The sequence below is a fragment of the Halyomorpha halys genome, unplaced genomic scaffold (assembly GCF_000696795.3).
Source record: "Halyomorpha halys isolate HHAL.00 unplaced genomic scaffold, Hhal_1.1 Scaffold40.1, whole genome shotgun sequence".
Taxonomy (NCBI): Eukaryota; Metazoa; Arthropoda; class Insecta; order Hemiptera; family Pentatomidae; genus Halyomorpha; species Halyomorpha halys.
In genome coordinates this window covers 376,375-392,866 of record NW_027106400.1, presented here as the reverse complement: position 1 = coordinate 392,866, position 16,492 = coordinate 376,375, and the positions used below count along the sequence as shown (strand labels likewise).

The following is a 16,492-nucleotide window of genomic DNA, read 5'->3' as shown; positions in this document are numbered from 1 at the left end:
ACATTAATTGATGGATATTACATTTTACTTGGTTGATTATATGCAGCTTGATGGTTGGTTGTGATGTGAATGTGTTTATGGAAGTAGGGTTCTCTCTTCTCATGCTCCTGCCGCCGCCGCCTCCTTCGCCTGAGTCGAAGGATTTACTCGCTCATCATTATGAGAAGAGACCTTATTGAAGAGTCCTAAACTCCTCTCTACTGGCACAGGTCACCATGGCTTTCTCACTGGTACTCACTCACTCTGTTTTTTGGGACCAAGAATGGCTACCCAAGCTTCTTACTGCAACTCTTTGCCACTAGATGGCATCATGAATTTCCTTTCAGAAGTGAGGGGGGGCCTTACTTAAACACCGTCCGTTCAGTATTTATTAACATTTTAGGGATCCGTTCATTTCTAATTCCCACAACCTTATTCGCCAGAATTCTATAACTTTAGTATAGCCTTCTAAATTCAAGTTTAATATCTTGTAGACATTTTTTAGGAACTTGGTTAATGCGACAATAAACTGATATAAACTCTAAAAAAAAAAAAAAATCAAACGTTTTTGTTTTTCTTACTTTCTTAGTTAATTACCATATTTGGAAAAAAAAATGGAACAATTTAACGCAACAGTTGTAAAATTAATAATAGCATAAATAGCCCAAAAGGAAATAAAGTTATTTCACTATAATTTTTTATTGCTTTAATGAAAACTATGTATAATTACTAGTTAAAATGGATGAGTCTTTCTAGTATATGTAGTTAGGGAGAATAAAACATGGCGGCTGTTTCAAAATTTTCCATATCGTTAAAACTCCCAACAAAAATAGAAAACCTGATAGAACATCATTTAAAGAAGAGTAAATATTAAAATAGATCTGTTTAAGTTCAATAGTTCACAAGAGATAGTTTTTTTTTTATAAACTTTTCTTAAAAAATGTACTTAAAAATCAGTAGTTAGTTAATTTATTGTGGGAAGTCTTTATCTCAGGAACCATGAGAGACATACAGATGTCTATTAGCACTCAAGTTAAAGCTAGTTTAATGTACTATAAAGTAGTTTATTACGTTTATCTTCGTAGCAGTAATTATTTTCATGATATTTGCTGCTATAAATTAATTGTTAGTCGTTCGCAAAAAGTCCATATACAAAATTCATATTCATATTCAAATATCATAAACTACTCCCCGTACGAAGATAAACGTTATACACTACTTTATAGTCCATTAAACTAGCTTTAATTTGAGTGCTAATAGACATCTGTTCGTCACATAGTTCCTGAGATATAAAATTCTCAAAATAAATTAACTAACTACTAATCTTTCAGTAAATTTTTAAGAAATTTTGCTTTTTAAAAAGCTATAACTCGAGAACTATTGGACGTCAATAGCTCTTTTAGGGTTAATATTTGAGCAAATTTACTCTTCTTTAAATAATGTTCTCTTAGATTTTCTAGTGTTGTTGGTAGTTTTTAAGATATTGAGCTTTGAATGAAAAATCTATGTTTTTTTTTAAGGTTTTGAAACAGCCGCCATTTTGTATTCCCCTTAACTATACTTAGAATTCTCATCAATTTCTACTAGTAACCAAATTTTATATTAAAAGAATCAAAAATTTGGGTGAAATAACAGACAATCGGACTCAACGACGATTCCGTCAACTTAGATGCGCCTATGTTAGCTTTTTAGCTGAGAAACTATACTTTGTTAGGTCTCGGGACACTTCTCTCATTTTTATTATTCTTATACTTATAACAGCCTCACTAACTGCTTTGAGAAAGATTTTTTCGAATCGGAATGGTAGTTCCTCGAATCAACTTGTTCAAACTAACTCTTTACTTATACTAATATACTATAATTAATCGTTATCTTTAAAAAAAATTTTTTTTAGTTCTTAAACTTAAATTTTGGTAAATTCAAATTCCTCTCTTATTCAATCCTTCGTAAAATCCTCAATGCTCCTTACTTTGTCACAAATAAAATCATACATAAAGACCTTAATGTTCCCAATGTAACCGATCTAGCCAGATATCACACCTTCCATTATAACCACTCAAACCCCCTAGTTTCTATCTAACCTTGCATCCTCTTCCATTCCTGACAATCCTCCGAGGCGCCTGAAAAGAAGATGGCCACGAGACCATACTAATGTAAAATGTCATTAGAGTGCTACCATTGGGTAGTTTCTCTACACGCCCGTAACTCTCCAATTTACCTTAGATCAGATTTACTAAATACAGTTGTAAATAGCAATAAATAAATATTTTTTTAAAAAATTGGTCAATAAATATTTATAAAATTCTCAACTCCGTCTAATATATATCAACTTTTTATTTGCGGTGAAATTTTTTTTTCGATAACTTAACAGCGAACTGGAACCCCTAAATGTGAAAGTGTTTTTTTTTTCTTAACTGGGCCTATTCGTATGGAAATTTCAGTCGGGTCTTCTCCAAACCTGAAGTTATTGACAATGCGTTTTTCGCAGAAGTTAAAAGTGAAACTAACAAAATATACATTGTGATTAAGCTGCACAACAAGTTGTAAATAACAAAATGAACTTATAGATAATTGTTATTTGTATTATATGATGTCTGTTTCAAAATCTGAGTTTTTTTTTTTTTTCGAAATAAGAAATATTTTATATTGAGAATGAAATAATTGTCGATATGAATCAATGTATGTATTTAGCGGTGTAATTATATTTAAAATATTAGTTGAGTAGTCGGTTTGTAGTTTTATGAATGGCCCATGGTTCTTGCAGGCTGATCAAAATAGAGTCCGGTTCAGAAGCTATTTGGATCAAAGTGAATTGGCAATTATTTTTACTAGTTTTCTCTAGTTTTTACTTCTAGGACTTATTTTTTAGTTTACTGGCTTTTTCAAAAACAACCTAAATATATACATATATATTGTTATTACCTTTTAGCTACCTGAGAAAAGTATTTTCCTTAGCTATTAGGTTAGGCTATTTTTTCTACTAATGTCACGCGTCCACGAATATAATTCATAGTACCTCACACTAACGAATTATTATCGTAATAAAAATTACGAAGCTGCAATACGATCAGGAAAGTTCGGGTGATCTTTCCGCTCGAATCGAATGCTTCTATTTTTCTTGTTGTTATTCGAAAGATTCTTTAATGTTTTGTATTTATTCACCGTTTAATATTGCTTACAATTGAAACAGTTTATTATTTTATTTTTTTTAATAAACCAAATTAAAGGTATATTGTAGGAAGATAGTCCGGGTGGCGGTCAATAAAGGTATCAAAATAGTAAAAGAAAACTATTTATTGTTAACCAACGTTTACCAGTTGGTAGCAGAACTTCATTTTTTGTAGCCCTGACGAAGTCCTGCAAACTGGGGCAAAACGTTGGTTAACAATAAAGTTTTCTTCTACTATTCTGATACCTTTATCCCCCAATCTACTTCATACGGTCAACTATCTCCTTCCAAACTAAAATTACTTTAGAGAAAGATTTTTTGAAAAATAAACATTTAAGCCCTGTTAATACCATTTGAATGAGGATAAGACCTATCTAACATTAAATATTTAATTTCTATTGTAAGTTGGCATTGCTAGTTTAATCAAAATCATTATAATCGAGAAAAATGTCAATAATCGATTTTATAAAGTGACACTTACGGTTTATCGATTTCTTTCAGATCCCAGACTATATTACTCCCCACCTCACTTAAATATGTAATTTCAGTTTCGTACGACTTTACGTTTTTGAGTAGAGCTGTTCAAAGACAGACATACAGACCTTTTTGCAAGACCAGGTTTTATTTTGACTCAGGAGACGTCAAAAACTCAAATTTGAAATTTTGTACAATCGCAATACTTTTCCTTACTATAAATTTCATGTATAGGTGAGTGAAAAGTTAAAAATATTTAGGTAAATATATATCGGTAGAAGGCTAATATATATTTAAAAGTGTTGAGTGTTAGAATAAGTTATTTTTATAATGAGATGTAATTAGAAGATGTAGAAGTCTGGGCAGGTTATTTTAGTTATTTTTATGTCTGTAAATTTGTTGTGACCCATTTTTAATAACTGAGTTTAATTGTAATATAGAGTAGTATTATGAATCGAAGAGGCATAGAAAATCTATAACCTTACCAGTATTGTTTTAATAATATTTGGAATATGACACTCTGATTAAATTTACTACTGATGTTTCGGCAGTCTTTTTTTTAAATTCATTTGGCTGAGCTTGCTTTCTTTTCTGTTTAGAGCTACATATATATTGTGTAGTAATGTATGTATACATACATAAACACTTGTGGGCTTATAGAAGACAGGAGAGAAGTAAAGGAGAAAGTCTATATATTGGCCGTAGTGGGGCGGCGTTGCCGGGAGCCTACACAATGACCGTTAGGTCCCAGCTCTGGCAACGTCGCCTTCTCTTTCCTATTGATTTCTCTTTCCTCTCTTCTCCCCTCCCTCCATCGCGCTCTCTCTCTCTCACCCTCCCTCCCTCCTCCATCACATCCTCTCTCTACTCCTCAATCTCTCACTCCCTCGCTCACCTAGTCGGATGATGCACCTCTCTCTGCCTGTATTAACATTTTGCCGGCCTCCCGCAAGGATCCTTATTAGGGCCAATGTTATTCAATTTATTCATTAATGATTATTCGTAATTAAAAAAATGTAAATATCGCCCTCTTTTTCGACGACAGAGCGTTATACTCATCTTAACGATTTGACACAATCACGAATTGGCTAAAAAAAAAAAATAAAATCAGTACTTGAAATAATATGAGTTACATCTAAAATCATTGGAAAGACAAAAGACATAATTTTCGCAATACTTCTTTAGAACATTGTTTTTAATCAAGAGGGCGCAAAATTAATAAAACCATTTTCATTTTCAAATTGACATTTAGCTTTCATTTGATAATAAACGTATTTTTACATTAAAACAATTTCAAATAAATTCTAAAAAGATTTTTTAAACTCACCAAGGGTGCAGGAACTATATCTATAATAATACTACTAGATTATCGTGCGTGTATTAATGCAACTATCTAATATTTTTCGAATCTCTGACCTCAATAACTCTTCGAAATTAAACTAGAACCGGAAAAGTGATGAGTTGAGACAACTTTTTTGAAATCTCTAAGAGAGTAACACGAAAATTCATTCGTTGAAATTCTAAAATATTTCTCGAAATTATTCCTTTTTCCTTGTTTTCTTTGTTTTTGCTGCAACGACCGCTTAACGAAACGATATTATCCTAGAAATCGGTTACTGTCTTAAAGGAAACTCATCGTAGATTCGGAAAATGATAACAAAAGGCGGGAAATATTCAGTTATAGTGAAGAAATTTGGATTTATTTTATAATCCTTTCTACATATCACAACAGATTGGGTTAATAAGGTAAGGTCGATTGCACTGGACTATAACTTTGGTTTAATATCCCTCTCTTAATTGCTCCTAAAACACTTAATTATTATTCTAGGTGTTTGTAAATATTGAGGTATGCGATTTAGAATGGTTGGATTTAATCTTTTGAAAACGCTTGCTTATACAAATGTATCAAGGCCGAGGGCTAAATTTAATCTTCGTTTTTTTGACTTATGCACTCCTGAACGTACGATTTGCCTGCTTAGCGAACGAAAGTCCAACTAAAACTGTTTTATAACATTAGTTTATGTAAGAACCAACATATTTATATGTATATAGAATCATTACTGATTGAGTCACAGCATAACTGCCGACTTCGCAAAGTATTAACTATTTAGGTGAAGTCAAGAGGATTTTGCTCATATTGGGAAATAAACGTCTATATATTCCTAATATTTAATCAGTTTCGTTTATACTTTTGTCTACCTTCCGTTAACCTTTTGATATCGTTATTGCCGCTTGTTTGTGTTACTCCCTCCTTCACCTTTCTACCTATACTCAATTTAGTTTTGCTCTGGCTTCCTCGCAATGGTAAAATGCAGCGTTTCTCTCATCAGTACACTCCTAACGCGACTTTTTTTTTCTTATCTGAGCATTTTGCTCACCTGGACACCTCCTGCGTTTCTTATTTTTAATCATGAGCCGAAGTAAGATCTTAAATCTTTTACGAAATCTTGATTCTTCTCCCCCTGATGGGGATATATATATATATAAATAGAACAAATCGTCAACCATGTGATAAATGCTCAAGGAACACCTCTTATGGGACAAAATAGTTTTGTACCTAACCTAATATAGTTTTGTAACCTCCTGCCGGGTTAAGCATGATTAAGTTTCATAAAAAAGTTTTATGAGACTTACGAAAATATGACACAAAACAGGAACCACTAAAGTTATACACTGAAACAACGGCTAAAATAACGTCAAATGAAAACAAAGAGAGAAAAAAAATATAGTGATTACTCGAAATCCGAAATGGCAGGACTAGAGATTGAGAATAACCGCTGACAAGATAGTTAAGTAGGTAGTTTTTCGACGAAAATCGAGGTAGCAGTCCTTGTTTACTACTTTCACGGTTTTCTTGAGTCCCGCAGTCGGTAGTAAGAAAAAAACAAAACAGCGACTTTCGAATTTTTTTTATTCATTTTTCCGTTTCAAAAATTTTCTAACGGTTTAATAAGATAGTTATAAAAGACTTAGTTTATAAATCCTTTTTTCACATTCAAGTCTCCATTTTAATCCTGATTCGCCTCTGTACTTATAAAAATAAAAAAGGCTTAACGAACCCGAAGGTTCGATACCACCAAACGCTCTCTGCATACATCCTTCCAGTGATGCCCCTCCAAACCCAATTCCACTAAATCTGTTTTAACACAATCCTCCCATCTATGTTTCGGTCTACCCCTCAGCCGTTTACCCGTTGCTTCAGTGTTTATTACCATTTTAGGGATCCGCTCGTTACTAAGCCCTTCAACCTTACATGCCCATATTATACGCCGCAATACTATAACTTGAATTATATTTGCCGAGTGTAGGCCCCTTAATTCAGCGTTGTGTAATCTTCTAAATTCTCCCGTTAATTCATCCTTTTTCGGTCCGAATATCTTGCGTAATACTTTATTTTCGAAAATCCTAAGACGCTGTTCATCCCTTAGTGTAAGAGGCCACGTCTTACATCCATAAAGAACAGTGAGAAGGATAATGGTTTTGTAAATTCTAATTTTTTAAGTTTTTCTATAGGAGGCGCGAGCTAAGCAGTTTCGAAATTGAAAAATAACAAGCATTTCCCGCATTAAACCTAGCTTTTATTTCTTCATAAATTTCGTTTTTTCTAGTTACCGTAGAACCTAAATACTTAAACCTATCTACCTGTTCAAACGTATTTCCTCCTATATCTATATCACCGAAATTGCTCGCGTTTCTACTGCTAACCATATATTTTGTTTTATCCGTATTTATTTCAAGACCTAGTTCCTTGCTGGAGTTTATTAGCGTGGTTGTATTTAGTTCTATAGATTCTTTGTCATCACCCATTAATACCAAATCATCTGCATACCCTAGCACCGGTATTTTACCACCCAAAGTTAAATCCTTTTCGGTATTCATCACACTTTTAATGACGTATTCCAGTGATAGATTAAATAAGATAGGTGATAAAGAATCACCTTGTTTTAAACCCGACCGGACCAGGAATTTCTCAGAATAATGATTATCTATTTGTACCTTCTCTGTACTTATATGATATATATATACTTTTGGCTGGTTTGCTTGAATTTTATTTTATCTTGTATGTAATATATTCCATTGATTTTAACCTGAGTATGTGGTTACTTTCTGAGCTTTAGGACTATTATTTTTGGAACAGTTTAAACTAAAAAAAATTAAACAAAACCTTTTCTTTTGTTTAATGTGCCACTGTTCAAGCAGCGATGTATATTATATATATATATATATATGTTTTATTAATTTCTAAAAAAAAAAAATTACGGACAAAAATGTATTAACTAATTTGTTACTAACTACAAAAACAGCATCCCAGGATGACTTTGCGTTGGAAGGTTAAAATATGATCCAATGTATGACGGCTACGTTTCGGTTGAGGTGGATCAGTTCTGAAGGCAACCAGTGAATCAACTATTGGAAAAATTTGCCGCAGCTCTGCGGTAGTAGAGTGCTGTGTCCTCATTAAAGTCATTTTTGGGTAGATTACGAATTTGATGATCCAGAATTCAAAATTCGTTCTTTTGTTATGGTTTAAGTCAACATATACTATTTTAAAAAAAGCCAATTTACAGGTTTAATGTATTTTTTTAAAAATAATAAATATGAAAAAAATATCTAAACAAAAGTAGTTCAGCTTTAGATTAGCTAGAAAAATTATTTGAATTTTTTGATTTGATAATTTGAGCTTAACTGCATTTCTATAGGTCGGGCATTTCTCCTGATACTGCACCTCGAGTTACTATAAAATTCATTTTTCTAATTTTGTAGTCTTCAACTAGTGACGAGTCGGCAGGTATCCTTCTAGACATTGTATTATTATTTTTTGTTAACCTGCTCATTTGTTTTTTAAACTTATCTATTTTTTTAAAATAATATATTTTTAATTTTCATTTACATGTCTTCGATTTTCTTATTTATTTCTTATTTTGATTTTTGTATGTGCATACTGTTAGCTTTACCATTTGATTCGTATGTACTCAATGTAAATAATAAATAGTGAGGTGTAGATAGTTGATCGTAGATTAATAATTGTAGAAGATAGTCGTGGGGGAGGAGGGAGGTAGCAAAAAGCACAAAATAAACAAAACATTATTATTCATGCCGACTTTTCGATCTGATTTTTAGGTCTTCATCAGGGAGGGAAGTCTGTCTCGAGTTTAGCCAGAATATCTAATGAAGACCTGAAAATCAGGTCGAAACGTCGGCACGAATAAATAATGTCTTGTTTATTTCCTGGAAGATTGTTGATTGACCGTGTGTATAGATGAATGGAATATGGTCCGGGTGCGGTCAAAAAAACTCAAATAGTAAATGGGTATACTATTTTTTATTGAGCCAACGTTTCGCCCCACGTTGCAGGGCTTCGTCAGGGCTAAAAAAGATACAAACACTTGACATAGTTACAAAAAAAAACATAAGTGGAAAATAATTCATACCTGTTTTGACTTCCGTCAAAACAGGTATGAATTCTTTCTCATCATTTGATTTTAATCTTTTCTTTTTTCATCTCTTAATTTGTACTTTCTTTAATATTTCTTCTCTTATCTATCTCTTACCGTTTTCATTTACTGTTTACAACCTTTAAATTTTCTTATTAAATTTTACTTTTCATTGTATATCCCTGTTATTTTCCACTTTTTTTTTGTTACTATGTCAAGTGTTTGTATCTTTTTTAGCCCTGACGAAGCTCTGCAACGTGGGGCGAAACGTTGGCTCAATAAAAATACTATACCCATTTACTGTTTGAGTTTTTTTTACCGCACCTGGACCATATTCCATTCATTTTGTTTATTTGTATATTTTTTTGTTTTTGCTGACCGCACCATCTGACCATCTTCTCCACTAAAATAATAAATTAAATATTTATTATGGATCACTGAAAAAAGAAATATGAGATGATTGAGAGTAGAACTAAGAGGTTTTTTTTATATAAAATACTTTTACAAGTATACAGTGCAATTTATGATTAATAACTATTACCATTAAAATATCGCTTAGTAAAAACATTACTTTTTAATCAATAGGGGATGATCTTCAGTTTTACATGTCAAATGTAGAAATATTTCCATCTTAAACCATGCTAAAACAAAATAACATATAACATGGTTGTGAGTCTGTTACTAGGTCTGTTAAATGGAGAATGAAGTCAAGCAACAGACCAGCTGAGCTTATCACCATTTTGTTTGTTGTGTTAGGTTGCTTGCTCGTAGTTTGTGTTAGTATTGTTTTGGATGTTTTTATGACTAATAAAGCAATGTAAGACAATGATAATAGTAATGTAATGACAGTTGTTAATTAGCCCATCTTGATTCTTTTCCTCACAAGTTAGATCAACAAGATTCTCAGTAGCCAAACTTTCACATAACTTCCACTTTTCACTTAATTTAGGCATGTTGTAATAAATTACTTTAATGAAAATATAGAAGTAAACAATTACATGAAGTTTTGAAAGAAAAGGTTATAAAACAAGTTGCTTAGAAAATCCGCTAGGAGCTCTTATGCATTTAACATGGTAAAACATTTTACATTTAGGAAAACATCATGAATAGCCCTACTATGGGGCTTAAGTCGGTTACTAATAATGGTACCTTTTTTTGACCACCACATGGGACCTACTTCACAATTATCGCATACGGTCAATTAACATCGCCCAATTTTAAAGTTATAATACATAACTACAGATTCACATTTAGAACCTTAAACAACATAGGAAACAAAAATAAAACCTTTTACCAGCCTTATTTTGAAACAGTTTACTTATCCATTATCATCAACTTTAGCTTGAAATGTACCTGAATACTTGATTGAAATTGATATCAATTCAATTTTCTTTTTCATTCAACCTTCACCAGACACAGCAGCCCTGATCCCTAATCCACATGTTTCGAATAGCAGTTTATTGTCTAACGGGACCTCTATATTTTATGGTTCGGCAAAAGGGATGTCCCCTTGGTGGTATCACTATCCACAGTGCTACTTGCACCTAAGTTTTTTCCTCTGCTTCCAAAAGGGAATCAACAATTCCGCTGATTACATCTCAATTAGCACAGGATCTCTACAAGGATTGAAATTAGTCGTCAAATACATCTAGTATTTTATATTTGTTTTTATTTAATAAAATATATTTGTGTAACACTTTATTTTGTTTTGTTGAAAAAAAAATGTTATTGTCAGAAAAATGGTAAGGTTAGGTAATTTTAATTGTTTTTCCATTCAAAAAGTTTATTTTCAACTATAGCAGGTAGAAAGTATTGATTCACCACAATGATTGGATCGTTAGGAATTGGTTTAGTTAAATGAATCGACCTTCTCATTTCCGGTTTTGAAATAATCTGAAATTATTTAATTTCTTGTGATATTTATATAATGAACTACTTATAATTTAGTTTTTTTTTTTTTTATATCATATTTATTAAATATTATTGTTTTGTTGCAGCGTGGTAAGCCGGAGCGGAGGCAGCAGCAGCCACCACGGCAGCAGCCGGTCCGGAACGTGGACTTACGACAGCCCCTCGCCCCGGTACCCGCCATCCACTCCGGACATCTCCTACCAGGAACCCGCTCCCATAATAGTACACAAGAAGCACTCCAAGTCCAGGTATGTATCAATCTATATCTTGAAGATGTCTAAGCACTGGGGTTTTGTGAATGTAAGAGGAAAAAAAAAAGAGAAAATATTTTGTTTTGTTGGTCACATCTCGTTTATGCAGGGTGCTTTCAGAATAAATGGGTAGCCTGAGTGATATGGTACAGGATGGATTGGCTAAGGTTTACTGGTCGCTCGACCATGGAGGATCGGGATGGCTGGTTAAGTCATCCCTGTATTGCTCTTATTGCCATGCAGTGATTCCTCAGCAGTGACGGCAGTCCCTCACCCGATGAAGCTCGTTAGAGGTTGTTAGAGGTGAGGAGATGATGGGTTCGTCAAAATCTCATAGCTTACTACTCAGTCTCAATTATGAGATGACTGATAAAACCAAATACCTTGTTTAAGACCATATCACATTGAGTGTGTTGTTCATTATTTCAAATTAAAAAGAAATTAAATTATAATACAAATAGACGGTTGGAGGATTTGGTTGTGCTTGGGCGCCACTTAGTGATTTTCCTAAGCAAGCGTTGAATCCTCGTTTCTTGTATTCATATTTGGATATGAGGTGTAAAGCACTACCAGGTCCCCCCTCCTATGCTTTAGTTTGTTATTTACATTCTTAACTCTCTTCTTGGCAGCAAGTGAATGAAAATAAAATAAAATTGCATCAAGTTTTTTAATCTTTTTTGAAATAAGGATTGAGGGAAAATTGGTATAGCTTCAGTTTAATAGATTTTATAGGAAGGTTTATTTTATTTTATTTTTTAAATGAAATTTAGCATCACTTTTTGTACTAGATCAATTATATGGGCTGTTGTTGACGACAAAGCTATTTTTTTTTTAATTTAAAAAAGAAAAGTTAAAAATTTCAACTTGTTTCTCAATTTTTCCTAGTTTCTATTAAATTTTTCTATTCAAACAAGGGTTTCTTGTGACAATAGTGGTGCCACCTATTTAGTTAAGGAGTCAAATTATCGACTGTTGATCATATATTAGGGAGATTCGACTGAGCAAATGATACCGCCCATCTCCCTGTGCCAAGAATAGGGTTAATATGTTTATTGCCTTCTTATTCTGTGGCAGAATATCATAAACAACTACATTGTTTACTTTGAAGGTAATAAGACATCAGGATTATAAATAAATGGAAATCTCTGGTTTGTAGTCATGATTATAAAATTACAACGTTTTTACCCATATTATTTGCTTTAAAATATCAAGTACATTGATTATATTTGGACTATGTGTGTTATTAAATATTTATTCTATTTTATGAAGTAATATTTTTTTTTTACTTTACATGAATCGACTTCTGTTTAAGATATTCTGGTCATGGAAGTAGAATATGAAATGCAACTGTTAAAGGACATCTACAAATGTTTTAAAACCTCATTCAATATTGACTGTAATGTTAACTTTTCTTTTGGCAGGTCAGGAAGTGATACTGGGTCTAATTCAAGCCGATCCCGCTCTAGTTCAGCGTCAAGTCAGTCGGGATCCAGCACTTGTTCGACAGCATCATCATCTCCGGCTTCCGAAAAATCCTGTTCTACGCATCACAGGTATTTATATTTATACTTATACTTTTTCTTCCTTTCTATTTCATATATGTTTTATTCACCCTGTTATAAAATAATGTTTTACTTTATTAGTATTTGTGATATAAAATTATGTGAAAGGTGTTCATATTAAGAAAAACTATGGAACCTCCTAAAGAAGCTTCTCTGGTTCACTTGGCTGTATACATAGAACTCTTCAAACAGCCTCAAACAAACCTTAACATCAAACTCCTTTTGACAATGATCATAAACAATGAATGCCAGTGTGGTTGACAAGAGACCACATGGGAGGCCAAAAACAAGATGGATAGCCAGAATTAACAAAGATGTGAAAGAACTGCATGTAGCAAACTGGAAATCAGTAGCACAAGACAAGCAGAGGTGAAGAAGGTTGGTTCGGGCTGCTGGTCTGTAGAGCCAACCAAAAAAAAAAAATTTCCCTATAATAAAAAAAAAATCTAGGATAGGATACACAGTTGTGGCAAATGTGTTGTCCTAGAAAATGGATCACCTCTTGTAATCTTTCAGTTTTCAAATTTATGATTTAGAAACTGTCCAATTCCTTTCATTTTTTCCTTTCACAAATACTAATAAATGTAAAAATTTAATTGCACTGTTACTTTTATAATATTTAAGATTAACTTTTATTTTATTAAATTCATTTCAAATATTTATATTTTTAAATTGCAGGAAGATAGTCCGGATGGTGGTCAAGAAAGGTACAAAATAGGGGGAAAAAACACCCTGCAAAACGGTGCGAATCATTGGTTACTGATAAATAGTTTTTTTTTTACTATCTTGTATCTTTCTAGACCACCAGCTGGACTATCTTCCTACAATCTGTTACATATGGTCAACTATTAATCTTCCAATTTATATTTTTACTTGTTTATAGTCAACAAAGTAATATAAGAAGTAGCGGAGCACAGCCAAGTGCAGCTAATCATACAAATAGTAATAGCCCTGCGGTACACTCCGAAGATAGAAGGCCACTGGCGATCTGTGTAAGGAACCTTCCGGCGAGGTCATCAGGTAAGACAAAAACAAATAAACTGGGTTATAAATGTATTTTATTGTTAATTCATTTGTTTTGATACAGACTTTAAATATTCTTATGTATTAATTTTTTTTTTTATTAATATTTTTTATCAGACACGAGCCTGAAGGACGGGCTATACCATGAGTACAAAAAGCATGGTAAGGTGACGTGGGTGAAAGTGGTCGGCCAAGGTGTCGACCGCTACGCCCTAGTTTCCTTTAAGAAACCGGAGGATGTGGACAAGGCCCTTCAGGTCTCGCATGACAAGCTGTTCTTCGGTTGTAAGATAGAAGTAGCCCCGTATCAAGGTTATGATGTTGATGACAATGAATTTAGGTGAGTCTGATGTTATTATCTATTTTGTAATTGAAGTTGTAATAAGATTATGAATTGTATCTTATTTAATAAATATGATATACTACTGACGAACCATGAAAATAATTAGTTAGTTAATTTTTTATAGTAAAAATATTGAAAGACCCTATGTAGACCCAAGTAAGCATTTACCTCAAAGAAACAGGATAACAGAGTAAATGACTTTATTCTTCTTGTGTTTATATTGATCACATATTAAAGCTAGAGCAATTTGAAATTTTGTCAACAATTTATTGAGTTATGATTTTTTTTCTATTATTTTAAGAAAATTTTACTTATTTACATTAGGAAAATGGGATACTATTCACAGTTACCCCTTTGTTCACATCCGCTCTTACCGTAAATGGAGATTTGAACTTAAACTTAATGATTTCAAAATGTTATTGCTATTACCATTTAATCCTTTAATAGCATTAATTTATCGTAATGAAACTGGGTAAAAGTACCAACTTTGATGAATTATGCTCAATCAGTTCAATTTCACCATATGCTATTAAAATTATGAGAGAAAATAACTTCTGATATGTACATACATCACTTTGAGACAGACTTGGTGGGCCATTTAAAAGGCACTTGACTAGATTTCCACCACAGTTCAATACTTTAAGAACACAATAACTATTTAAAAAGGTCAATTTAAATAATTTTTTTAATTTGTTACTTTTTTTTTTAAGGCCATTTGAGGCAGAACAGGATGAATTCCATCCAAAAGCAACTAGAACCCTTTTTATTGGAAATTTGGATAAGGACATTACAACGCAGGAAATTAGGAAACATTTCGATCAATTTGGCGAAATAATTGTAAGTAGTTCTCTTACCTAATTAATATAGTTCTATTTATATTATTTGTTTACGATTGAGGCTTTTTTATGTAGTGTCGAATTATCTGTTTAGCTGCTGAAAATAATAGTTAAAATTTTATTTTCGTTATTTCATTTCTTTTTAAAATTTATTTATAGCTGTTTTTATAATTATACTGCCCTTATTTAGAAAAATACAGAACAAATCTGACTTGAGAATGTTTTAGAGAAAAGAAATTTATTTGTATTAACTACTGCTTTCTTTCATTTTTTTTTTTTTTTACCAAGCATTTCAAGGTATTTTGGATTTGGTGGCAAGTATCAGGCTTTATAACTTTATATATCTGGCTTTATAATTTTTGATCCTTTATACCTTCTTCCTAAATAACTAATCAATCTATGAAATTAACTACATATTATAGTAAGTTACTACATATTATATAAGTTACTACATTTTATAAGTTTTCCCCATTAGATTGATGTAACATTTCAAAAACTATTGTTTATGAAGATACTGTGTTTTTACCAACCTGGGCAGTATAGTTGTCAGTTCAATATTTCTTGGCTTAGGGTACTTAGCTCATTGATAATACTTGTCATAAGGAAGCCTCTTTTTATGCCGTTCTAAGAACATTTAAAAATTTAGTTAAGCTAAACGGTGCTGAAACATTCATTTGAATTTACATTGGTTTTATATTTGTAAAATATTTAAAATTTTTTTTTTTAAATAACTCTTTTTTTTATCATTTTAAAAGTAAATATAATAAAAATGCACAATACCAATGAAGAAATATAGATATTTTGATTCAAAAGTCATAAATAAATAAAATGAGTGTAGTTTCAAAATGAGTGTTGAATCCGTAGGATATTGATATAAAGAAGCAGGGTACATCGTCGTCGTACGCTTTCTGTCAGTTCTCGGACATCGGGAGCGTCGTGAGAGCTATGAGAAGTTTAGACGGGGAGCACGTTGGTAACAGTGGCAACAGGGTTAAGCTGGGCTTTGGCAAGTCGATGCATACTAGCTGCGTTTGGGTGGATGGAGTTGCAGGTCAGTTCATTTCATTAATTATTATTATTATTATATTGCTTTGAAATTTATTATGATAGTTGTTCGTTTCAAACTAATATTTCAATTTTATTTAGAAACCGTGTCAGAAAAATACCTTAGTCAACAGTTTGGGCAGTTTGGTCCGGTATCACATGTTGTTATAGATCGAGCGAGGGGCCAAGCACTTGTATCTTATGAACAGGTAGATGTGAAATTTTATTTTATTATTTTTTTTTTTAACAATTTTTATTATGTACTCAATAGACACTTTAATTGACATGTTATTACAGATTACCTATGCGCAACAAGCAGTGAAAGAAATGCGAGGTGCTGTTCTCCGAGGTAGGAAGCTGCAAGTAGATTATGCATCAAGAGAATGTCAAGAGTCTTTCTATGATCACATGGAAAAACAATCTAGTTCGTCAACTCATCCCCCATTTGAAAACAGGTTTTTATTT

At 32.3% G+C, this 16,492-nt stretch overlaps 1 protein-coding gene across 7 annotated transcripts in view; it reads left to right on the top strand.

Moving 5' to 3' along the window:
* The window catches only part of spen (split ends), a 415,150-nt gene that overhangs the window by 374,694 nt on the left and 23,964 nt on the right, over nucleotides 1–16,492 (top strand). For 6 of the 7 annotated variants that reach the window (XM_024364280.2, XM_024364279.2, XM_014431804.3 and 3 more), the window contains exons 4-11: nucleotides 11,055–11,216; nucleotides 12,641–12,772; nucleotides 13,665–13,801; nucleotides 13,922–14,144; nucleotides 14,858–14,984; nucleotides 15,848–16,034; nucleotides 16,130–16,236; nucleotides 16,325–16,482. In XM_024364280.2, the coding sequence (XP_024220048.1) occupies nucleotides 11,055–11,216; nucleotides 12,641–12,772; nucleotides 13,665–13,801; nucleotides 13,922–14,144; nucleotides 14,858–14,984; nucleotides 15,848–16,034; nucleotides 16,130–16,236; nucleotides 16,325–16,482 (1,233 nt within the window). The remainder of the gene's footprint in view (nucleotides 1–11,054; nucleotides 11,217–12,640; nucleotides 12,773–13,664; nucleotides 13,802–13,921; nucleotides 14,145–14,857; nucleotides 14,985–15,847; nucleotides 16,035–16,129; nucleotides 16,237–16,324; nucleotides 16,483–16,492) is intronic. The other variant, XM_024364281.2, reaches the window with a different exon arrangement.